Here is a 25401-nt window from a genome sequence, read left to right on the forward strand (position 1 = left end):
ATACTCCTTCTGAACAGTAATATAAATTACTCTACTTCTTATACAATCAAATTTAGACTGTTTCTAGTTAAGTACATTCCCAATGTATCTAGTATGAAGAATATACATAGTAAAGCAAAACTTTGTACGCTTAAGTAAAATTTCAGGGAGCATTCTCTACTTACCATCTTATGCCTATGCAAAATTGGATTGGGCATCATATATTAAAATCAGATGCATATGGGGACATGCAAGTTGAAAAACAGATTATCACTCAATGGAGAACCACCCAAACTACAAATCAAAGTTGTAACCAAGGTTGTTTTTCTGACTCCACAAAAGGGAGCCCTTGAGTATCTGTACCCATGCAGCCCTGCTCTCCTGCAGTGTATTATGAACTTTTCTGGTGTTCAGCTCTAAATAATTTCCTTCTACTTTTTTGCAAATCTTGTGTAAGCATTCACTTTCAGTCCTTTGGATTAGCAACCAAGAACCTGGAACCCATCCTGACCACCAGTATCGGCACCACACTCTTTTCTATTATGGTAAAATAAGCACATATAATGCAAATTTACTACCTTAAAATTATTTTACTTTCTTTGCAGAACTAGAGATTAAGGTAAGGCCTTGCATGTGTTTGACAAATGTCCCATTACCAAATCATTATTCCTAGCCCTCCTTTTATTTCCTCTTTTGAGACAGAGTCCTACTGAGTTGCCAAGATTAGCCTCTGGAGTAGCTATAGTTACAAGCCTGTGCCACCAGGTTTAGTTTGTTTGAAGTGGAGACTCTCTATACTACCTGAGCTGGCCTTGAACTTGTGAACTTAAGGGAATTCCCCAACTCATCTTTTAAATGCCCCTGACTACAGATGTAGCCACTATACAAGGTACCATATTTATTTTCCCAGGTGAACATCTTCATGGCTTTAAATCATCACCATCCTTATCTGGAGTGTTCTCTTCTTCCCCAATCAGATTTGCATCCCATTATACACCAATTCCTTTTCCTTCCCTATCTATTGTGACCCCCTGTAGACAACCATTCTCTCCTCTGTCTCTGTGGATCTGAGTATTTCTGCAGTTCATCTAAACTGAAAGTTAAGAAAAACTTTGAAAAACTGGATTCTTGGAGGCCACAGATCCAAGAGATGACAAATGCTGACTTAAAACTTCCATGAGATATACATTCCAGGTGAGACCACTTTAGACTCCTTCATAAGGTCTCTCTTTGCAAGGGTGTCTATTCCAAAGAGGCACTCTAGACTGGTTCCTCTATCATGTGTGTGAAAGCCAAACTCAATGCCTGGTCCATGAGTTTTGACTGATGTCTTTCTTCAATCTGGGAATTTGCATACCCACAACAGTTGAAAACACTATGTTGTATTAAAGTGAAAAGTACAAGTCAAGGATACATCCCCAGGAAGAATGATCTAGAAATACTCCATGTGTCAATTGACAAGGGATTAGAAGTCAGTATAGAAAGTCAGGAATAGTTAAGGTCTAGATTTTTGGTCACTACCTTTTAAATTTTCTAGTATCATGGCAAAAATATGTCAATGGAACTACTAAAGAAAATCACCAATGCAGACAAACACGGCCCTGTAGTGATACTCTATAACCCATGTATTAAGTCTAGATTATGAACTGAAAAGATATTTTCTGAAAGTACACATTTGCCACTGATTCTTCCTGCATGCTAAATTTAGGCAATATACTAGAAATAACAACTTCCAAGAACACTGTGGTCCTTGGTGGGGCTTGGGGCAAGTGGGAAGGTCAGAGTGGAGTGGTAAGATTTAGCCTTGGGCTTGATTTTGTGAGCCAAGATGCAAATAAGAAGCCTCTACACCTGCTGCTGCTTTCAGGTTAGTCAAAAAGCGACATACATTTGACTTGTCAGAGTGACAAGACGAGGATCCTGATGTTTATTTTTGTTCAAAGTATTTCAAAGAAAGAGCAAAGTGGCCTCAGTACAAGGGGTTTCCTCTGGCTCACGCAGAATGGATTATAGGAAGGCAATGAAGGAGACCCGGGCCGCCCCACCTGCCCACCTCTTCTGGGTTTGCTTCACTCTGAGGGTTAGTTGATGTACCAGCTGTGACTCAGAAAAGCTGGGGCCAGTGTAACATGTGCTCCTATCCAAGGCATCCTGCAGTGTACCTTCATGAAGAGTAGAGTAGTGCCATCCAATCATGTGGTTGGGAATGAAATTGTGGCTTAAAAAACAATCAATAGGAGAACACAATTAAGGGAAACATCATTTCTCTGAGAGATACATTATAATCTGTCCAAACCTGCCTTAAAAAATACTCAGTAGCATCTCTGAATATGAAAAATGAAGAAGATCCAACTTCAAGTCCTGTAGTGTGTCCATAGCTCCATCCTATCACAATATGCTCTCTCCACCCCCAGCTTGGTCTGCGCAGGGCCACTGGATTTCCCAAGTCCCTGTAGTCCTTCCCTGAACTCAGTGGTTTACAGTCCCTATGATTCCTTCTCTGTAGGATCCGCCCAATGGCCTTTCCTCAGCAGAACTTCAACTGCTGCACCTTTTTGCAAGCTTCTCTCAAGTCAGCTTACAAAGACTCCAGCACTGTGTCTCCAAGACCCCAGAATGCAGACACCTTAGCCCAGCAAGCCAGGCTTGGGTTGCTTTGTTCCAAACTTTATTCATTCATAATGTATGTATGTATGTATGTATGTATGTGTGTGTGTGTGTGTGTGTGTGTGTGTGTATGTATGTATGTATGTATGTGTATATAAATGTATATATATTATTTTTTCTTATTTTACATATCGATCCCAGTTCCCTCTCCCTCCCTCCCATGTCCCCCAACCACCCTCCCATCCCATTCCCCACCCACTGCACAGGGAGGGTGATGCCTTCCAGGAGCGATCATCAAAATCTGTCAAGTCATTGGGAATAAGGTCTAGGCCCTCTTTCCTGTCTCTAGGCTAAGGGAGTACCCCTCCATGGGGAATGTGCTCCCAAAGTCCTTTTGTTCACCAGGGATACAACCTGGTTCCACTGTCAGAGGTTCCATAGACTGGCCAGGCCTTCTAACTGAGACTCATGTTCAGGGGGTCTGAGTTGGTCCAATGCGGGTTTCCCAGCTATCAGTCTGGGGGTCCATGAGCTCCTCCTTGTTCAGGTCAGCTGTCTCTGTGGGTTTCTGTAGCCTGGTCTTGACCCCTTTTCTTATCACTACTCCCTCTCTACAACTGGACTCCAGGAGTTCGGCTCAGTGTTTATGGTGGTCATTTTCTTAGTCTCTCAGCTCTTGCTCCTTGAAAATCAGCAGCAAAAACCTTTATGTGAAGTAAAGGATGCTTCAAAAGGTAGATACATCTTCAGAATTTAAAACTTATGCATCATAAAGACATAGTCCCTAAGCTGGCTATGAAACTTGGAGCTGGCTCTAGAATCAATGCAGCTAGATTGATGTCTTCATCTTAGAAGGCCTGGACCTCAACTTTTACTGGAGATGCTAATCAATGGTCTCAGCAGGGCATATGATGAACATGCTCATTAAAAGTTTAGGCAGACATATAATGAGACTTCATGGGCCTAGCTTCTCCGAATCTCACAGAAATGTCCTGTTTCTACGGTTCTTATAACCTTTCCACCCTGAGCTTCAGGTGCAGATGTGTTGCAGATATGTTGGGTACCACATGGTCACTCATTCTCTACATTTGATGGGCTGTGCTTCTCTATTAATGGTTTCCATTTGTTGCAATAGCTGCCTAGAGAACATACAAGGATGATACCAATAGTCATGATAACATGGAAGAGGGAAATCTCATGGAGCATCAATTCCAGACAAAGAATTACAGGCAACTAAAGAATGCTGAGAGCAGGAAAAATAGGTTTCTCCAGGGAACAGCCCGAGAGAGAGAGAGAGAACAGGTTGCATGTACTTAATTATATTAAGGAATATCAATACACACACACACACACACACACACACACACACACATATATATATATCACAACTAAAGAAATAGAGTCCATGAATTTTAAAGGGAGAGAGAGAGAACAGGTTGCATGTACTTAATTATATTAAGGAATATCAATACACACATATAGATACACACACACACACACACACACACACACACACACACACACACACATATATATATATATATATATCACAACTAAAGAAATAGAGTCCATGAATTTTAAAGGGAGGATTATAGAAGGATTGGAGGGAGAAAAGGGAAGGAGAAAATGATGTGATTACATTTTAATTTCAAAAAGAATGGAAAATTAAAACAGGTATAAGGTAAGAATAAGGCAAAGCCATTCATACATTCTCAGAAGCCATTAATCTGGGTTAACAGAGCTCAAACTTCATGCCAGCTGGCCTCTGGAATCATGCCATGCCCAATGTAACAGGGACTTCTCCTAGGCACTACCAGTAAAGGCAAGGAGGGCAAACAGAGGCCTGTGTTTGCCTAGCATAGTCAAACCTGTTCCTTATATACAATTTCTGTTCCACGCCCATAGCACAGTGGAGAAGCTTTGAGAGAACCTTCAAACCAAACCCTTACTCTCCAAGCCTTGACAGACAAAAGTGCACTGAGCCCTGGTCCTGGCAGACCCTTTTTGTACACCTATTCAGATGACATGAAGCTCATTTCCCAGGCTCACTGTCTTTTCCAATTCCATGGAATCTGACTCAGTATAGTGCTGTTTTAGAACCGCACCCTTCTTAAACAATAGATGCACTCCATTTTCTTCCTTACTCTGCTACTGAGTCCGGGGGGGGGGGGATGAGGAAATGAGATCAAAACAGGAAAGACCACAAGTACAAAGCCAGTATACAATAGGTGCTCAAGAAATGGCTGAGACAAGGTATGTGATTAGGGGCTCTCACTTGATAGTAGTCCTACCTATGTGCTCAGCTATCAGCAAACAGCACCACACAGACTAAGAAGTGAACCAGCAACTGTGTCACTAAGAGAATTATCTGCCCATCCAGCCTCAACTCTCTCAATGGGACATAGCTTCCCCCTTAAGCCCATGTGTTCCAGAGGGTTACACTCTGGACATGTTTCAGAAGGAGGTAAACAGACTCAAAACTGGGAAGTACTCTTAAGGGCTAAGCAATTCCTTGAAGATGGGGTTTAAGCTCCCAAAAGTAGAGGCCAAATTTAGCAAGTATCTGAATCACATGAGCAGGGCAAGGAGCTTTCAAGGTAGAAAGGATTCAGGATTGGTGCAGTTAGAGAAGTAAGATGAGGATGGCATTCTGTCATTGCTCCTCCACACAAGGAGCAGCATCTTTCTGCACTGTGGAAAATGTCAATGCTGCCATGGCTGTCACGGTACTGCCTGAGGTTTACAACATGATAGGAGCAGCTAGAAGGGTATCTCATCTCTTAGCTCAGGTACCAGTGTCCTAGGACCTCCCTTTGATGGGCAGTGCTTTGCCACACCCCTTTCCACTGTGGGCAATTTGATGGGCTATTTTTATTTCAACAGCTGTATACTCTAGCACTGGACAGATGGAAGCCCTGGGCCACCTTGGTCAGAGTTCACATTGGGGAAGTCCAGGTCAGAGAACACCGAGGCCCCAGAGGAGGCAGAGGATCACCAGGGTCTCAGAATGACCAGTCAGAGACACTGGTTCTAACATGATTGTTTGTGCAGAAGCTAGAAGAGCAATTTTCATCAGAAGAGTCAGGGAAGCTCAGTTTAATAGAACAACAAAACAAAGAGACATGCTCAGGAAATCCACATATACTGGGTTACCCATGAGACCTTTTTTTGAGGGTAGAATTCACACCCACAATGCAGTTGAAGTTCACCATCCTTAGTAAGTAACTGCCTTCCCCTGGGACCACAAAGATGTCTCCTTGGAAATGAACTCTGATTTAGGGAAATTAAGTTGTATTTGCCACATGATGCCAGCAATGAAAGTGTGGGAGTCTCAATGTCTGGGCTTGGTTCTGTTCAAGCTACCTCACCCCAGAATGACTAAGAGACAAGGAAGACAGCTAGTTTTACCTACGCCCTCCTTATTCTGGCGCTGGTCCTGGTTCTTGTCAAAAGAACCAAGGGTGCTGTGGCTCATCTCACTTTAACTGCAAGGAAGTCTGGGGGAAGAAAAAGAAGTTCCAAACCAGACCTGGTGGTGCAGGTCAGTAACAGCAGCTACTTGCAAGACTGAGGCAGGAACCAGTTCAGGGCCTGACTGGGCAAGAACGAATCCAAGGCTAGCCTGGGCTATTTAATGAGTCCCTGCCTGAAAAGGCTTTGAAGATATAATTTAGTGGTGGAGTGTTTGCCTAGTTTGCAGAAGTCCTGTGTTAAATCCTTAGTAAGACAAAAGAAAAAAATGGAAGGAAGGAATGAAAGGAAGGAGAGAAGGAGGAAAAGAAATACAGAAAGAGAGGTTACTAGGAGAGCTGACACCCAGTTAGGGAGCCTGCATGGTACTGACCTAGGCCCTCTGCATGTGTGTGACAGTTGTATAGCTTGGTTTGTTTGTAAGGCTCCTAGCAATGAGATCAGGAACTATCTCTGGCACTTAGCTGACTTTTGGAAACCTGTTCCCACTCTAGATTACCTTGCCCAGCCTTTATACAGGGGCAGGACCTTGGGTCTATCCTCAATTTGATGTACCATGCCATGTTCAAGCCAATGGGAGGCCTGCCCCTTTCTGAATGGAGATGGAGGAGGAGTAAGTGGATGGGGAGGGGGAAAGATGGGAGTCTGGGGAGGGAACAGGAGAAGAGGGAGGGGAAACTGTGGTCACTATGTAAAATAAAGGGAATTTTTTTTTTTTAAAAGAGAGAGGTTTTAAGATACTGGGAACACTGCGAGCCCAGCACTATGAACCTTCTACAGTTTGGCTTTATAACTTTGACCCTGCATTATTTTCTTTCTCACCAAAGAGGTTAAGAGGTGATCAACAATTCACCTAGTCTATGATCAAGAATGGATGTATCTGCTGTGGTTCTGGTAATATCTGAATGGAGACAAGCAATGCCCCAATGTATATCCAAAGGTAGATGGCATCCTCCCCAACACTCACAAGTCCCCAGAACATCCCAGGTAGTTGAGCTCCAGGGAGGGGAGAACATTTCAAAAGCCCTCTGCACACAGCTTGTTTGTCTGGCCCACACTGAGGAACCAGTTAGGCACTATTGCTTCACACTCAGAATTTTAAGTAGATTGCATCACTTCCCTTGCAGGTGTGGGCAGACACTGATCCACCTGTGTCACGACCTAGCAATGAAATATTAAGAGAACCTGAAAACAGCAGATTTGCTTAAACCAACCTGGAACCATTTAAACAATCATCTTTCCTATGGTGAAGACTAACGGTGTTCAAAGTAACCTTGAGCTCTGACTTAGCTCTTTACCACTGAATAGTTTCCACTTGCCATTCAAGTGCTTGTAGACTCCGAGGTCTCCTCCTAAAGAGCTTGCAACACATGAAGCCCCGTGGGATAGACACTGGCTTGCAGATCACAGTGCTCAGGGTGCCAGCCACACACTGTGCTGTGCCAGAGACTCACTTCCCCTCTGTAGATGCTATCTGGTTACTTCTACCAAATGGAGCCAGTTTTCCCCTTTAAACGCCTTCATAGACATCACATGGCCATTAAATCCTGTCCCAGTTGCTCTATAAGTATCATAACCCCTCCTCTTTTGGTTGCCTGTGATAGCCACATGGATAAGGGTCTACAAAGGAACTAGAGACTCTCAGCCTAACGTTAAAAATAATGTAAACCCCACACCTGGACCAGGGTCAAAGTACGTTTTGTGGTGCACCTGTAATGAACCCAAAGACTGTAGCCAGAAGAATGGAGGTAAACTAGAATGTACAAGAGATTAACAGGAATGACACACATACAACTAACTCACAGTGCCAATCTGGTGACTGATGACATCCTCGGAGATGCTTCTAACACCATAATATAACAAACATGATTTCCCAGTCAAACTGTCTTAGTATTTTCTTGCATGGTTTTATTCAGAACCAATGAAGTGGCTACATATTTTACAGAGAAGATGTTCAAATTTTTGTGTTCAACCTGCACACTCTCTGAAGCAATGAATGGACCTGAATTTCTAACCAACTTTGGAATATAGCAGGAGAATGTCACCTACAGCTCTAGGGTGTGTACATCCATCAAGTGTCTGCCCCATGAAGCTATTATGTAAACTACCTGACACCTCCCTGGTCCCACCCCATAACTAAACACTAAATAATTTGTTCTCACTCTACCTGAGAAATGGCTTTCTAATTTTGAAGTTGCTTATGAGGTGTCTATAGGTTAATAGTTGTTACAGCTTTCTGATGGATTATTCCTTTTGTTCTTTATGTAGTTGACCTCTTTGCTTTTTGTTTTTTGTTTTTGGGGGGGTTGTTGTTGTTGTTTGAGACAGGATTTCTCTGTATTGCTTTGGAGCCTGTCCTGAAACTAGCTCTGTAGACCATGCCAGGCTTGCCTTGAACTCATAGAGTTCCACCTGCCTCTGCCTCCCAAGTGATGGGATTAAAGGCATGAGCCACCAACGCCTGGTGACCTCTTTGCTTTTATAGGTATCATGTGTCTGTCCAATGAAACTACCATTAGTCCCTCCTTCTTTTGGATCATTTTCCTTCAGAATCTTTCCCCATCCTTTCATTTCAACATTGCTGTATCATTTTGTGGGAGTCCCAGATCCAATCTCATCTGTTATTTCTAAAAAACAAATATGACTCCCTAGTGTTCCAAGTCAAACCCTTATTTCTATCTAGGAATAAGGCAAGAGCTCCCAAGGGTCTCCAGGACATGTATTTCCTTCCTTCCATTCTATTTCTATTGACACACCTGGAAAAGCAGTCTGCCTGAATCACTTGATGTGGTGCATACATCTTGGGCAAGTCTTTAATTCCCACATGACTCTTAGGCCTGATGAACAAATGATTGTCTCTGAGTTTGCTTTTCCAGCCTTGCCACCCTTAAAATCTGCTTTGCTGAGTCTTTCATGCAGGCCAGGACACACCCTGCCTTTGCATGCCCATGTCACTACATGCACTGTTCTTTTACTAGGAGTCACACCCCAACTCAACCATCCTCACCATTACCACCTAGAAAACTGATAATCCTTTATGACCAAACAAAATTGTCACCATTTGGTTGGTACAATCTTCCTTCCCAACCACCATACCCTCCTGGGTGTCTGGTACACACTTGCAACTCTGCATCACTGTGAAGATTTATGTGCCTGTATCAATGTGGGACCTCTTCTTATTTCTCTTTGTATCTGCACTCCCAAGACAAGGCAGGTTAGTGAGCAGGAATATTACAGTCTGAAGAAGTCTGAAGAAGAGGGGCAAGGTGTTTGCAGGAAGCCTGGCTACACTGCCAGGAGGCAGCCATGGAGCTCCTTCATTCTGGAGGCTTAAAAAACATCATCTCCTCCCCACAAGAATCAGTCTGGTATTAGGGGTCTTCAACCTTTCTTCTGCTCCATGCAGTTTTATCATACTAGTGCTCCATCTGCAAATAAGCTGCTGGCAGGAGATCAGCAGGCAGATAGGAGTCAATCTCTTCTGTACTTGGCTGCCCCCACACAAGAAACTCAGACAGCTGGATTCAAGAGCAATTACTAGACAGTTTTCGATCCTTACAGTAATTATTTCTATTTGAGTCATATCTATTTAAGTCTGGGGTTGACTTCAAACAAATGTGTTTTAACACACGAAAGACGTGCAATCTCTGAACATAATAGGTGCCACTGATTTTTAGATGACATCTCGAAATTCTCCTAGAGAAGTGAGAACCAGCTAAGACTGCTAGAAACAATCATCAACCAGAAAATAATCCCAGGGTGAACAGTGGCTTATTTCTGAAGGTACTGGGCTTCACTATGAGTTAGGTAGTTTGGTGCTTGTGTAATGCTATTAGAAATAAAATCACCCAGGTTGGTGGAGATAGTGGCCATCTAAACAGGAGCTCTGGCCCAGTGTTTTAAGCTGTAGCAACTGGTCAATCTGTGAATCCTGAAAGAAGAACATAAACACAACCTTGTATGCAGTTACTCTAGTAGAAACACACTCCATCATTACAGACAGCTAGCTTCTACCTTTGAAGATTAAGACAACATGAAGTAGATGATGTACTTTATTTGTGTCTGCTGGCCATAGACCACAAAGGATGTTTGATGCCACATGTTACACAAGAGTCCACGACACACAGTGATAATACAGAATCTTTTCAAGTTAAGCCTCAATATGCACACAAAATCTACCTGTTGTTATCACAGGCACTAAGAGCATGGATCATCAACCTTTCCTTCCCATCACAGGTCACCTTAAGACCACCTGCATATTACATATTTACAATATGATTCATAACAGTAGCAAAACTTCAAGTATGAAGTAGCAATGAAATAATTTTATGATTGGAGGTCACCACAACATGAAGCACTGTATTAAAAAGTCACAGCATTAGGAAGATTGAGAACCACTGCTCTTACAGGGACAAGTAAATGAGAAAGCCAAGAGAACATAAAGAAAACAATTTTCCATTCTTGGGAGTGTGGTATGATCTTTTCAGACCCTTACCTGTGTATTGACATATATATATATATGTGTGTGTGTGTGTGTGTGTGTGTGTGTGTGTGTGTTAGATTAGACATATAATGCTAATTTTGAATTTTATACAAGCGAGATAATATTATAGATATTTGCTACCATTTGTTTCTGTTTCTTTATGAGATTTCTTTACAAATACAGGCAATCCCTCTTTTGGAATTGCTTCAAGTATTTTTGCATATGCATGGACTGAGGCTGGGCCCACTGCTATGGCATTACTAACATGAACTTCAGAGCACCCAAACATCTATACACCTCTGTGTATTTAAAATGAATGGGTTGGGGAGTCTATTCTTGTGCTAGGAGAAATGTGACTTACAGTTTCCACAGCTTGGGCTAAGCCTGAATGCCCACATACACTGCCTGTTAGGTCTCTGTGTTCTCAGCAGAGGAGTGCAGTAGTTACCAAACAAGAGAGGAGGTGGTAATGGCTGAATGTACACCTGGATAGCTACCTCTTCTTATTCACAACATGAATTTCTGCCCTGAATGTAACTTCAGTTTCTATGACTTTGCTGTAGGCTCTAAGAAGTCTGTGACCTTCTCCCTCAACCCCATGTACCCACTCTGAATATAGCAAAGCTTCTGTGGACTAAACTATTAAGAAGATGCATGATCTTTCTATAGGTTCATTCTTCCACTGCCAAGCAAAGGCAGCTAAAGGGCCATTTAGGGGTCAATGAGAAATTTACTGATCCTTCTGAGGTGATTACAGGTTAGTGATTCTACAATAGAGACCTCAGCAGCATCATTATTTTCTGGCAAGTGAGGAACTGTGACAGCAGCCCATGTGAGGGAGACTGTAACACTAGCAAGAGCCTCTGGCACCACAAACTCTGGATATGAGGAAATCATTGTTGTCACAGTTCTACTTTCCTATACCAATGAGCCACATGTGACCAAAGGCATGGTTCTCACTTTGGGATGGGGCTTAAAATGTACAGCATCTACATCCCTGTGTTCCAGACTAAGTTGCACACCATTGGAACCAAAGAAAGCTGCCACAAAGGTAGCTGCCTACCCACCGGTTCAAGACTGTTCAAGGACCAAAAACACTTTGAACATCAAACAAACGCTGTCATGGATGAACAAATTTCATGTCCCAGCCAAGAACACACAGTATAGACACTACAGAAATGGAAAGAAGTCTAAGATAGGCATTTTGAGGGAAAGGAGAATAGATGAAGACAGACAAGTACCATATGATCTCTTTCTCTTGCACAGAAAGTGAACATACAGCAGTGATTACTGAAGGCTGGGAAAAGAGGCTAGACCGTATCAGTATTCACTACATTCATGCATTATCATTCTGAACCACACTTGGGAGAAGAGGGGCAACAGAAACATTTTCCCTTAAACTTTAGACACCAGTTAACTCTGGTTCTGGCTTGTTTCACATTTCAGAAGCCAACAAAACTTAAGAGAAATCCAGAGGGACAAAGGGCCAGAGGTCCAAAGTTCCTGCAGGAGTCTAACCCCATGGTCAAAGCACAAGACTGGCCATGTGAATATAGCACCTCATCCTGGTGAGTATGTCATCATAAAAAGGAATGTGCATGCAAACAGCCGTGGAGACATATAGATAACAGCATGTATCAGAATAAACAGAAGTAGCCAAGTAAATCAAAACCACAAAAGGAAATGCTGGACAAAGATAGCTCAAAAGTACCTTTAGTGTTAAAGGAAATAAAAACAGAATCACTATGAATAAACTTTGGTAGGAATGGTGGCACATGCCTGTAATTCCTGCACTTAGGAGACTGAGGCCTAGATTCATAGTGAGATTCTATCACACAATGAATGAATGAATGAATGAATGAATGTGCAAATGCCTGCCAATGAAAACATGATGGTTATTATTTAACTCATATATATTAAAGGGCTCAAAATGCAAAACTCAAGCTTAAAACTAAAAAGCATTCAAACTAAACTCCAGTTCATTCAATCTACCTGCTAAACGTATAACACACATGTATATAGATTTTGTTTATTGAGTTCATCAATACAAAATTAAAATCTTTGATGTGAAGAAGCTGTGTGAGGGAATGAGCACACTTTTAAAGCATTTCTATTAATAGTTAAAAGTAGTTGCTTCCTGCAGGTGCTCTGTCAAATACATAGAACGAAAAATGAAACAAACTCTGAAATTTTTACATCAGAAAGACAGGGTTCTGTTTCTTTTCTCAGGGGAAGGGAGAAACCTTTCATTGCTCAATATTACTTCCTCAGCACCTACAAACAATATCGAGTTTCTGATTGAAAACAATTACCATTTTCACCTCTCCTCAATGCTGAAGCAATCTTTAAGTTCTTAAGACCAAGCAGAGTGTGTGTGTGTGTGTGTGTGTGTGTGTGTGTGTGTGTGTGTGTGTGTGTGTGTGTGTGTGTGTATGTGTGTGTGTGTGTGTGTGTGTGTGTGTGTGTGTGTGTACTTCTGCATGTGCTAGTACACATGTCTGAGCATGGAAATGGAGTTGGTATGACAACCTCAGGTATTTATCCTCAGGTGACATTCACCATTTCTTGAGGCAAGGTCTCTCCAGTCTGAGGCTTGCCAACAAGGCTAGCTAGCTGGCCAGTGTGCTTCAGGGATCATTCAGCCTCCACCGTGCTAGGATTACACATAGATAACACCATGCCTAGTTTTAACATCAGTTCAGGGGGTAAAACTCAAGTCCTTATGCAAGCATTTTATTTACAGCATGCACTTACCATCCCTGCAACCCAATAAGGAAATACTTAATAAACAAGCAATTCCCAACCATAGCCCGAGCAGAATCAGATGAATAATTTTCATACCCTAAAGGCTGTAACTACAGATCCAGAGGGGGTTTTTATTTGAAACGAATCTGTATGTTGATGGTTTCTGCCTATAAATGCATTAGTCACATGTACTTCACTGACTGATACCAGAGCAAATTCCTAAAAGACTGTGTCCAGAAGAAAGACCTTTGCATTTATAGTGGGAAGACCTCAGAGTCAAACCCTGGTCAGGGTCCATTTTCTGACAGGTAGACTCACCCAGGAGTCAGGAAAAGAATGGATAGGGCAGCCTGCATGCTAGGCCTAGAGGTCTTTGAAGTGTCTTGGCCACAACACCATAAGCATATTATATGAATTCCTAGTCATTGCTTAAGGCCATTCAAAAGCATGCTCAGTACAACTCCATATCTATGATGGGTCTTCAGACCTACTGTTCCTATTTGACTTGTCACCTACTTTGAGCCACAGCTCTTCTTTCACTAGGCTGTAATTACTGTGAATACTTACAAAATAGTAAGAATATAATCTTGTCTATTCATTAAAGGTTCTGCCAAAGCAGATGGGGGGAGAGTAAACATACTTTCGGTATCTTCAGTGCCTGTCTCTGGCCTGGCACATACTAGATGCTCAAGGAGCAAATATGCCACTGACTCCCTGCTTCCATGGGGAAGAGCTGCCTTGGAAAGGAGTAAGACTTTGTTCCAAAAATAAAACAAAACAGAAACTTTGCTAAATGAAAAAGATAAAAGAACACAAGAGGGTAGTGAATATTATCAAAGTATGTAAGGAGTAAGGTTTTTCCGCCCACTGCCTGGGCTTGTCCCGCCACCGCAATAAAAGTATATTACAATCAGGTATGGAAATACAACAATGAAAACCATTAGTTTGTATAATTAATACATGTTTAAAAAACAAAACTGTGCTGGTACTTGGAAACAGGCACATTTGCACACTGTTAGTGAGAGCTCAATAGATACACCCCTCCCCTAAAGTGGAAATAGCTCTAAACACTCCATTAGAAGCATCAGCCCTGGCAGAAAAGCACTGAGGCAGGGAGCATGCTGGGAAAAAAGTCTCTGGCCTAGGACAGAAGAACTAGCTTCTCATCAAACTACCTAAACCAGGAGAGAATGTCTGTAGAAACCCAACCTGCTGGGATTTGTCAGACAACAGGTAGTAGCTGGGCTGGGGGTGTGGCCTCATGTTATAGCATGTGCCTAGCAAACACTTGATTTCAAGCAACACACACACACACATACACACACACACACACACACACACACACACACACACACACACACACACACACACACAGTGGGGAGAAGGCAGAGAGACAGAAATGGAATTGAACTATAGCTCTTTAGAATCCCAGAGGGATTTGGGGTTACCCTAGTGAGTAAGGTTCCTAAGTTTATATGCCCCTTTATTTTTATGTGTAAAATGTTCCCATGTCTATGCATGTATACATGTATGCAAGTAGAGCCCAGATCAATGTTACCTTTTTTTTTTTTTTTTTTTTTTTTTTTTTTGAGCAGGGTTTTCAGAGCTCATGGGTTCAGCTAAACTGGCTGGTAACAAGCTCCAGGTATCATCCTGACTCTACCTTCCCAGTGCATGCACTATGGGACCTGGTATTTTGTAGGCGGATACTGGAGGATCCAAATTCATGTCTTCATTCTTGCAAAGCAAGCATGTTGCTGACCAAGCCATCTCCTCAGCCCCTTTTATGATATTTTTGAGGGTCTGCATTCTGCTGTGAATCTTACCCAGTTCCTAAATGATTTTATGGTTACCTCTTCAGAGACAGAGGCTTAGGGTGGGGGCTAAAGTAGCAATGAAGACCCATTAAGGGAAAACTTTTGGTAAAGAGAACAATCTCCGGCTTGGATGAGACCTAATAGTCCAGTTGATCCTGTCCAATTCCCTGGCCAAAGAACAGGCTCACCACAGAAACAGGCAGAAGAATCAGTCCTCTAATGAGGTACTTTTTCTTCCCAGAATTCCTGTCCATATCACAGTAGTTTACAGGGTCAGGGCCATACAACTCTATGCACCGAAGGTGAAGTCCTCCTTATCGTCTGTGTGTTCAAAGCTGCTTTTCCTGACACTGGCCTCCCTTACTCCTTCTCTAAAGCTGGGAAGCCTGTCTACCTTGTGTCAGACTTCCATTCCAACGTGATAGCATGGCTTTTTTTCCTTCCTTCTTCTATTCTCCTCCTCCAGGCAGTTCCTCAGATTTGTAGTTGTCCGCACCGGGATTCTTCTTGCGTTCCAATAAGCAAGCAGCAAAGTACCTTCATTCTGGAAGATGTACTCAGAAACTCTCCTGAGGGGCATAACTGGACATGCCTGGTTTTGAAGTTCTCAGAAAATGCGGAGTCTCGGTTCTTTTCTTCTTCGCCCCTTCCTCTACCCTCCTGTAGGGCTCCCCCCTAAGCAGAGATCTGCTTAGCCCACTTATGTAATGTAACCCGGTCCACAATCCCACCCCTTACCTTCATTCCTGCCCCATTCCCCTTCAATAGTCAGGGCCAGAGGAACACAGAGCTGTGGAAGACCACACACCAACAACTTCCCAGTCTCCTCTCCAGATTGGTAGGCTATGGATTCTGGAGCCGAATTGGAATTTCAGAAGATGGCTAAGCAAAGTCCCTAAATCTCTGGAATTCTAGCTGCAGAGGCTACTGACCACCCTTATAGAAACGTATTAAGGGATCACCCATGACATAAACAATAAACGCAATAAGATGGGCAATGTTAAACTACATTATGCTACAAAATTGTAGTGTAACCTTCAGTGAATATGAAATCCCACAGGAGCAACTTTTATCAAGTTGAGGTAATAACAGTATCCAATGGCTATGACACAATATTCTGAGGATTCCTGAATGCACAGGCTGGTTAAATTGTGGGTGTAATGATTCCCTCTCCCTTCATTTCCCTCTTCTCCTTGTAAAGCAAAAATTCGTCCTTAGAGACAAAAGACACAGGATACAACAGACATGCAGTGTGTTAAGAACGGAGGCCCACAGTCTGCCCAGAACTCTGAAGTTTCACGCCTTCTCTATAGCTGGATTATAATCCCATCTCCCATCGATTTTACTTCCTAGTCCAGCCCGAGTTTGTGTGTGTGGAAGGGAGTGGGTTTTGACAGAAAGACTGGAGTGGCCTCACTTCTAACATTTCAAGACCTTGTATGTAGATGCAAGTCAAAAGATTAAGAGCAGTGTACATATGACAATGTGTTCCATTTAAATGAGGAGACAGTGGCATGGCAGACCTGGGTCAGGGTGGGAAGGACGGCTATGCAATTTATTAAAATAAAGGAAACCTCAAGCTTCATCTTGTGATTTAAGAGGAAGTCAGCCATAACCACTTTTCAGTTCAGCTTGCCTATATTTTAAACACAAACTATCATTAACAGATTAAAAAATGGAATAACTATTTCAGAGTAACTGCGGGACTTGGAAAAAAAAAATGTTCTGTCATTCTCATCGAATCTCAGGGAACAGGCCAGCAAACACCCATGGAAACAGCAGGAGGAAGTGTGAGCTTCCAACTGGGAAGATGGAGTGGGAGGGATCTGGGCAGCAGTGATCAGAGGCTACAGGCATGCCTAAGAACTACTTTTCAGCCTCTATTCTTGTCTCTCTACTTTAGATTGGTCTGTTCTGGCTAAAACTGGGAAGCTCCAAAGGCTAGGAAAAGAAATATATAAATACTACCTATTCTTGCATGATATGACTGTCAATGAAAACATCTTGAACCATGGTTCTTTCTTTCAGAACAAGCACCCTCCCTTCCTAACACCCCACCCTGAAATAGAAAAAAAACATGCAACACAACCACACCGGCATTGTTTTCTAAAAGAAGTTAATCTGGGTTATGTCACAGCAGAAACAGAAATAGATTTTGTCCTGAGCAACAGTTCAAACCGTCCATCGGGGTAAAATTGAAGATGGTTTTTGGAATTAGTGTGCAAACAGACACACCCTGTTTACCCCTAAACTTAAAACAATAGTTCCCTACTGACAGTGTCCACTCAGATCCGGACAGGTCTGGGAAAATCACAGGGATAGTTTGCTTTCCTTTCCCCTTTACTCCTTAACACAAATGGCATTGGAACTTCTGTGGAAAACATGAGGAAATGAACAACTTGAATTCATTAGCATCCAACTAAGACAGATATAATTTGTCTTACTTATTTAGCTGTTCTTCTTGTGGTTCAAGGGATAGAACTTAGATCTTTGTGATCTCAGCCTGAACTTTATTTTTGACACAGGGTCTCACTCTATACCCTAATCCAGGCTGGAATTCACTGTGTAGTCCAGGTTGACCTTGAACCCAAAGTCATCTTCTTTGCTGAGTGCTAGGAGCAGAGAGGTATGAAACACCACCATAAATTATGTTTAAAATATCCTTCATATTCAAAGGGAAATGGAGAATTGGTTTAGTTTCTGGCATTTAGGAAAAAGCCACGCAAGCAATGTAGCAGGAGTACAATAAGGACGCCGCCTCTGTCAGGGCACTGGATGTCTTCAAGTGGGCACAGGAGTAAATTTGATTTGAATACAAAAGTAATCCAGCCAGTGAACACAGGAACATATTGGTGTCAGAATATGGGTGTTTTCAATACTGTCATGTATACTTCTACAGAGTATAAACATACATGGACACACACACACACACACACACACACACACACACACACAAAACTTACCTCCATCATGGGCCTGGCACTGTCGTGCACAGAAAGAATGTGAGTCACCTTGTTCCTGCTCAATTGTTCTGCATCTCTTGCATCTACCATCAAAGATAAGAGATGGGCATTTTAATAGTCTCTGTGAGTTTATTATTCTTAAAGTCTAGGCAGAAAACAGCACATGACTTGCAGTTTTTTTCTTGATACTTCATAACTGACCATATTTAGAACACATCAAATTGGCAGATTTAGGACTATTACTTTTATGTATTTTGTCTTAATTTATTTCTGACTGATGCAACTTTTGAGCTCAAGTACAATACACAGATTAAAAGGCACTGTAATTGGGAGGCTGTTGAAAGATATGAAAGATGTTATAGTACACTGATATGTTTTTTACATTAGACACATACAACAAGCATGTTTAGGAAAAATAAAAAAAGATACCTTTAATTATTATTCAAGTTCAGAGCAAAACCCAAGGACCTACTTGCTGTAGGAGACAGAAGAGCATATTGGACAGTTCTTGCCCTAATAGTGATAAAGCTTGAGATAGACTATGGTTTATAATATCTATAGCCACATCACAGCAAAAACAAGCAAACAGAAATCCAGATTGTTTCCCAGAAATTCCACACAGAATTACCAACTGGATATTAAGTCATCTTCATAAGAAATTTGGACACTTTCCTGTGCTTCCAGTTGTAGGAGGATATTCTGAGTTAGAAATCTTGGCTAATCTACAAAATAGTCCAGCAAGAATAAAAAAGTCCTACTCTTCTAAGTCCTTGGCCTTGACCTAGCTCTTCAAAGGGATACAAGAGAAACAAAAAGCAAGTATCCCACAATGATGTTCCTCAAGAATATTGTGTGACATGGAAAATGCCCAGTGCCTGTTGGGAAAGGGGGAAATGGAGGCACCAAATTTAAGTACACTAGCAACTTGATGTGAACAAACATGTACAGCCAGAAATCCACCTGGTGGGGCAAACAGTAAACACCCTTATCAAGATGTGGAATAATGAGAGAATGTCTCTTCTCTATTGTGCACGTGTGTGCGCACCTAAGGGTTTATCATGCACAATCTCTCTAGGTGGCACATCAGATAGACTAGTTCAGGGTTCCAGTCCAGTTCCAGGTCTAAAGTCAAACTAGGTCATTTACACTCCCAGGAAACCCTGGGATAGAACAAACACTAAGAAACAATCTTCTAAATATTTGGCAATGTCAGGGAAAAGGTCTTTAAGTATAATATTAAAACGTTTGTTTTTAATTTGAAGATTTTCCTCACCAGAGCCTCAAATTCCAGCACACAAAGCATGGCCCTTGAGGAACCTGGTTGGCCTGTGGCTGACTGGTCCCCATCTCAACAACTGGGGTTTTATGAGGGTGTCGCATCACTTTCAATAAAAGGCTTGATTTGGGTTTAGGTTTCTGTGAGAGGTCCTGGAGCTAGCCCCTAGCAGATACTGAGGGACAATATGCTTAATGGACTATTTCAGACTGTTATTTAGCTTTATTGGGCTGTAAGACACAATGGGTGTCTCAGCCTTTTGGCTATGGTCAAACAAAAGTATGACTCACACACCATAAGACTCACCCTTTTAAGAGGATACATGCATGTCAGTGGTTTGTAGTCCATTGAGAGTTGTGCAACTATGACCACAATTGACTTAAAACTTTTCATTACCCACAAAATACATTATACAACAGCTTGCCATTTTAAATTGTGCTTTGGTGATAACACTGTAAATGTGTGCATAAAGACCACACATGACCAATGAATGGGCTGCTGGGTCCCTGAAGACAGGTAAGCAGGGCTTGGCCAGTGCTGCTGCCACACCTGCCTTCTCTCTGCTGCCTCAGAGTGTGTCTGCATGGCCACACTACTCCGGGACCACTCTCTCCCACCAAACTCAGCATGGACTCGAGGATCCATGAAATCCTTCATCAGTTTTGTTGGATGATGACAGTGGACTTTTGTTATTTACTGACCTTACAGCACTGGAAAGGTACAACCACGGCCACTGTGGCAGTGAGCTGTGCATGCATGCACAGTAGCTCACTAGCCATACAAGCCTGTAAGTTTCAAGTCAGAAATCAGATCTTCCTGGGCTCCTTCAAAAAGGGATCACCTGGGTAGTGTCAGACATGTCTCAAACCAGAGTCACATATGCCCAACCCACTGAGCTTGGAGGGCGAGGAGCTCAGATTTCTGGAAATGGATGATAGTGATAGATATATAACCATGGGAGGAAAAAAACCTTACAGCTTTTATCTGTACACAGAGATGGCCACCATGTGATATACATGTATTTACAATCAGAGGGGGGGCGCGGAGAGAGCTATCACTCACCTTTAAAGTTGCCAATGTAGAGGCCAGGCAGGATCTGGAAGAGAGACACAGGCATGACTGTCACAGGATGCCAAGTGGGCAGTGTTACTGCCTAAAGATATGAGGCTCTCACAAGGTTTCCCAGCCAAGTCTAGGGGCCCACATCTACCATACCCAATTCCCAGCATCTCCCTGGGCACAGCTACTAAGGAAATTTACTCAAAGGGTGAGACTCTAACCTCAACCCCCTTTAGCTCCCTGAGTTTGGGCCAGGACAGCATGTGCTCTGGGCAATCAGAGAGGAGAGCGCCACCCTCCTCCCCACTGTACCCCCCCCATGTCCTTGGCAAATATGCCCTCAATGCTCAAGATCTTTGTATAGTGTCCACTGCCAAGTGTCACTAACAGCACCACAGTGTTCTGTGACCCCATTCAGTGATGCTATGGCAGGCCAGCTATTCTGCTGGACTAGAAAATTCCTCATGCTCCCACGGAAGACTTCAAAGGAGTAAGATGCTATACAGAGAAGGTATGTTTCACAAGCACCTGATGATTTTCAAGCAAATTCCTGTCTGTCTTTTGCAAGACAGTGAAATCCAATCACAAACATTTTCTTGAAACTAAAAGCAAATCCTTCTTGCCACAATTTCCAGTTGTCTTTGGCTTGCTTGCTCTACACATTCCCAGATGCTGTAGCCACACAGTCCTCCTGTGCCCTGCCAGCCTCTCAAGGTCCCCATTTTTATGAAGCAGAGTAGAACAGGTGCCATAGCATTCCTGTTGTAAAACAATACAATAATGCATTTCACTTTGGAGATGGACCAAGCTGAGGTTCCCTGGAAGCTTTCTGGCTGTACATGACTATGATCCCAGCTACCTGGGAGGCTAGGACAGGAGGGTAACAAGTTCAAGGCCAGTCTGGGTCCTAACAGCAAGGTCCTGAGTCAAAATAAATCAAAAAAGACTGGAGATGCAACTCAGTGGTAGAGCACTTGCCTAGTATATGTGAGGACCTAAGTTCAATCCTCAGTACAAGAGATTTTAAAAGAACGAGTGAAGATGAGATTCAGGGGGTAGAGGGAAGGAATCATTGCTATGGTGCTATATCCACCCACCAGCCCTAAACAGGTTTATTTTCTAAACTGGTGCCCTTCATGGCTAGAACCATGCCTAGGGGAGAGTTCCTGCTTCAGTGTATTTTTTACCCCACTACAGGGACCAGCACTGAGTGTAGCACCAGGCAGCATTGAGTAGTACAACTTAAATGGTGAATGGATGGATGCATGAATAATTACCACAGCTAGGGTACCTGCTGACAATGGCAACAGTGTTTAGCAGGACAAAGGTGTGAGACTTCCAGCCCCTTCCCACACTGAAACAGTGCTCCCCTTCCTGTAAGGTTAAGTCCACTTGCAGTGATATCTTGCTTGTACAAATAAAGCCTTTCTGAAGGTCAGTGAATGGAGCTTGCTACTAGCTACCGGTAGAGGTCTGGAGGTCTGCACAGACAGACAGGAAGTGAGAGAGCTGGGTGGAAACAGGATATAAGCAGGGAGAAACAAGACATCTCTCTCTTGTCTGCTCCTTCTCTCTGATCTCCCAGCATTTCCCTCTATGTCTGAGTCCGGCTTTTTATTATCTAGACCAATTAAGAACTAGTTCAGTCGGCAGAGCATGGGACTCTTAATCTCAGGGGTGTGGGTTCAAGCCCCATGTTGGGCACCAGCATTTACAATGTAGCAAGTACCTAATGAGACTCTAATAAGACTCTGCGCAAAATAAGTATTGCATGAATAATTTTACTTATTGGTTATGTGCTAAAATGCTTTAAATATACTCAGCTTAATAATATTCTTAAGATGATCATCTGTTCTGAATTTCAAAGAAATTTTACTAGAAAAATTTAAATGGTTTATCTGGTTCATGTTATATTTCTACTGGACAATCTGTGGCCTACACTGAGAAGGCCTGTGAAGGACTTCTGTCATTTGCACTGGCTTCCTCCCTTAGTCCTCAAAAACACTACACCTGCCCCATATTCAATATACAGCCAGTATGTGTTGAACCACTGAAGCGTCTAAATTTCTCTGTACATATAGTTTTCCGTATCTACACTGGAAATTGCTGCTGCACAAGATAGGATAGTAATATAGTCAAGAAATCTATTACTTTCAAATAGTACAATGTGGATATGAATACTACCACTTTTGCTAAGTGTAAAGATAATATTCCATAGGCAATCATTTACATACCTAAATCAATTCTTTCAATTATAATATAAAATGCAAGAAACCAAATGCAGAAAGGGGCAGTGGATGGTGGAACAAACTAGAAATACCAAAGGAAAGCTGAGGGACATCCACGGTCAGTGGGAAAGCAAACAGTCTCCAGGCACAGATGGACGTCTCCACTGGTCTAATTTTAAAAGCAGAAAGTTCATAGTGCTGACCAATCCCTGTGCCGATGGGAACATAGTGCAAGCATATATCCAAGAGAGGGAGTTTGTTTGTTTCGAATTTGATCACTGGCAAAAAGAGATTTTAAGTGAATTCCATCCTAGTCACCAAACCACCTCAGTGAGATACTGGTTCACAACATGCAAAAGCATGGGCACCGTGAGGGAATCAAGGAGCACGGGAGATGTTGTCACCTATCTTGGACCCCTGCCTCATGGTCATAACTAAAGCACTGCAGTGCCCTTCACCCCAAAGCAGAGACAAATGTGAAAGGGGGAAGAGGAGGAAGGAAGAGAAGGGAGGAAGCAAGCCACACCATTAGCGCCCATAAACATGACAGGGAATGTATGTGGAGATGAGATGAGGGTCGGGTGTGGGACTCGAGGCCAGAAGCTCATTAAATCATTTAAAATACATATACAGGAGCACTCGTCTTAGTCCCGGGCATGTAAAACTCGCTAAGATTTTCCAGCGAGTTCCTTAATCTTGAGGCTGACACAAGTAGACCCCTGAGGACTGTCACCACCAGACCATCCTCAGCCTAGAGGGTGGGACTGAAGAAACTGGCTCAGCGGGGCTGGACCACAACAGGGTCAAGGAAAGATTTTCTAAACAGGCCAGCCAACAGGTTGCCCTACCGAAACCCCACAACCTAGGGTCAACCAGCTCCAGACACCAGAAAGCCAGGTCAGTTCTAGGGTTTCCGTCAACTTCCCCACCAGGGCAGCTTATCTGTGTGCGCGCGCGCACAAATCTGGGGAAGAGAAGAGGAAATTACAGAAGCCGCCGCCCATCTGGCCCAGTTCACCAATGCTGTGGGTGGCAGGCGTCAAGGGGCCCGGTCCCCAGGGAGGGGGAGAGACCACATCCAGCACGGCTCCCCTCTCTCAAAGGGCAGACGGTGCGGGCCGGGCCTGACGGCGGAAGCCGCAGAGGGAAGGGGCGGCCGGGCCGGGACGTTACCTGGCTCATCCCACTCCCCATGGCCGTGCCGCGCTCGCCGCTCCGCGCTCGCGGGAGGAGACGGCGCGCGGACGGGCGGGCGGGCGGGGCGGCGGGAGGCGGCGCCAGGGCGGCGCTCGCAGCGCGTTGCGCCGGAGACCCGGCATGGTGGCCCGGCTCCGCGCGCACGTCGGGGACAGCTGGCCCTCGCCCCCGCGGCCGGCCGCCCTGCGCGCACGCGCACGCGCGCCTAGGCCTGCAGTTCGCGCAAGCGCGCCGGGGGTGGAGGCGGTGGCTGCGGTAGGGGGTCCCCAGGTCCCCAAAGGCGTTTTCCCCTGGGGCTCCCTGATGCCAAGTTACCGGCAGTGTCAGGCCTTGACTGCCTTTGTGAATCAGGTGCTAAGCACGGCCTGGGCTCGGGGCTCCCCTGTCTGGGTTTTCTGAGCCAACAGTTTTAGGCGGGGGGATTCCTGTGGCCCTGCCCCACCCAACCCAGACCGAGATGGAGCACGCTCTGGGAAAGGTGGGCTAGGTGACTCACCTCTGCGGAGATTCTACCCTGGTCAGGGAGAGGAAGGCAGCTGGAGGCCCTAAATGGTCGAGGGTTTCCTTCAGGGCAAGTGTGTCGAGATGACTGCTCCCAGAAAGGCCCCTGTCCCCACATACTGTATTGCGGCTTTATCTAGCTGATATGGCAGGTCCGATTCTGCTGGCCCTGTATCATGTTTTATGACATAAATTCTATCATGTAATAAAATTATTCGAGGGCCATCTATAATCCATCCTAAATTTTACATTTCCTTTTCCAGGCACAAAAAGCCTTCAGCTAGAGCAGCGGTTCTCAACCTGGGGGACACTTTCACCTGGGGAACGCTTTCACAGGAGTGGCCTGGGACCATGAGAAAACACAGATATTCACATTACAATTCATAACTAGCAAAATTACAGTTATGAACTACCAAGGAAAATCACCTTATGATGGGGGGAGTCAGTACAACATGAGGAACTGTTTTAAAGTGTTGTGGCATTAGGAAGGTTGAGAACCACTGTGCTACAGGTTTCTCGTTTTCATTCTGTATTCTTGACAATGTCCTGCACTCAGTAGATACTTAGAAAATACTTGTTGAATGAAGATGCACCATGCTTCAAACTGATGTGGCAGGTCCGATTCTGCTGGCCATGTATCATTTGCCACTCTGCCCTCTTGGGCTCATCCTCAGAGGCTGCTCTGCTGTTTCCTAGGCTTCCTAGGCTTGCTCTTGTTCAGGGTCCTGTGTAACTGACATCTCAATCCCCAAGTCTTTGCATAGCTTCTTTGGACGTCTCAGAACAAAGGTCATCTTATAGAATCTTCTTTTGACTAAACCAATTTATAAGGAATACTCCAGGTAGCACCTTAGTTTTTTCACGGCACTTAGGGTCAGAAATTATACTTAATTGCTTACTATTGACTTGTCTCGAAAGATAGCAACCTCCCGAAAAGGGTCCTTCTGTCATATTCACTACTTAGCCGTATGGCCTGGGATAGCAACTAGCACAAAATAGACTAAACGTGTTAAATCAATTAATAGATTCTTGGCTGAGAAACTATGGGGAGGCTGTAAAAACAAATAAACAATGC

At 43.6% G+C, this 25401-nt stretch overlaps 1 protein-coding gene across 2 annotated transcripts in view; it reads right to left on the reverse strand.

Moving 5' to 3' along the window:
• The window catches only part of Dusp22 (dual specificity phosphatase 22), a 48230-nt gene extending 24287 nt beyond the window's left edge, over positions 1 to 23943 (reverse strand). The window contains exons 1-3 of one of the 2 annotated variants that reach the window (XM_051194495.1): positions 23802 to 23928; positions 20404 to 20437; positions 18066 to 18148 (exon numbers count right to left, since the gene is read on the reverse strand). In XM_051194495.1, coding sequence (XP_051050452.1) covers positions 18066 to 18148; positions 20404 to 20437; positions 23802 to 23822 — 138 coding nt within the window. In that variant the 5' untranslated portion in view covers positions 23823 to 23928. Of the gene's footprint in view, positions 1 to 18065; positions 18149 to 20403; positions 20438 to 23801 lie in introns of both variants that reach the window. The other variant, XM_051194494.1, reaches the window with a different exon arrangement.
• Between the last annotated feature and the right edge of the window lie 1458 nt (positions 23944 to 25401).

Source organism: Phodopus roborovskii, unplaced genomic scaffold, assembly GCF_943737965.1.
Source record: "Phodopus roborovskii unplaced genomic scaffold, PHOROB, whole genome shotgun sequence".
Classification (NCBI taxonomy): Eukaryota; Metazoa; Chordata; class Mammalia; order Rodentia; family Cricetidae; genus Phodopus; species Phodopus roborovskii.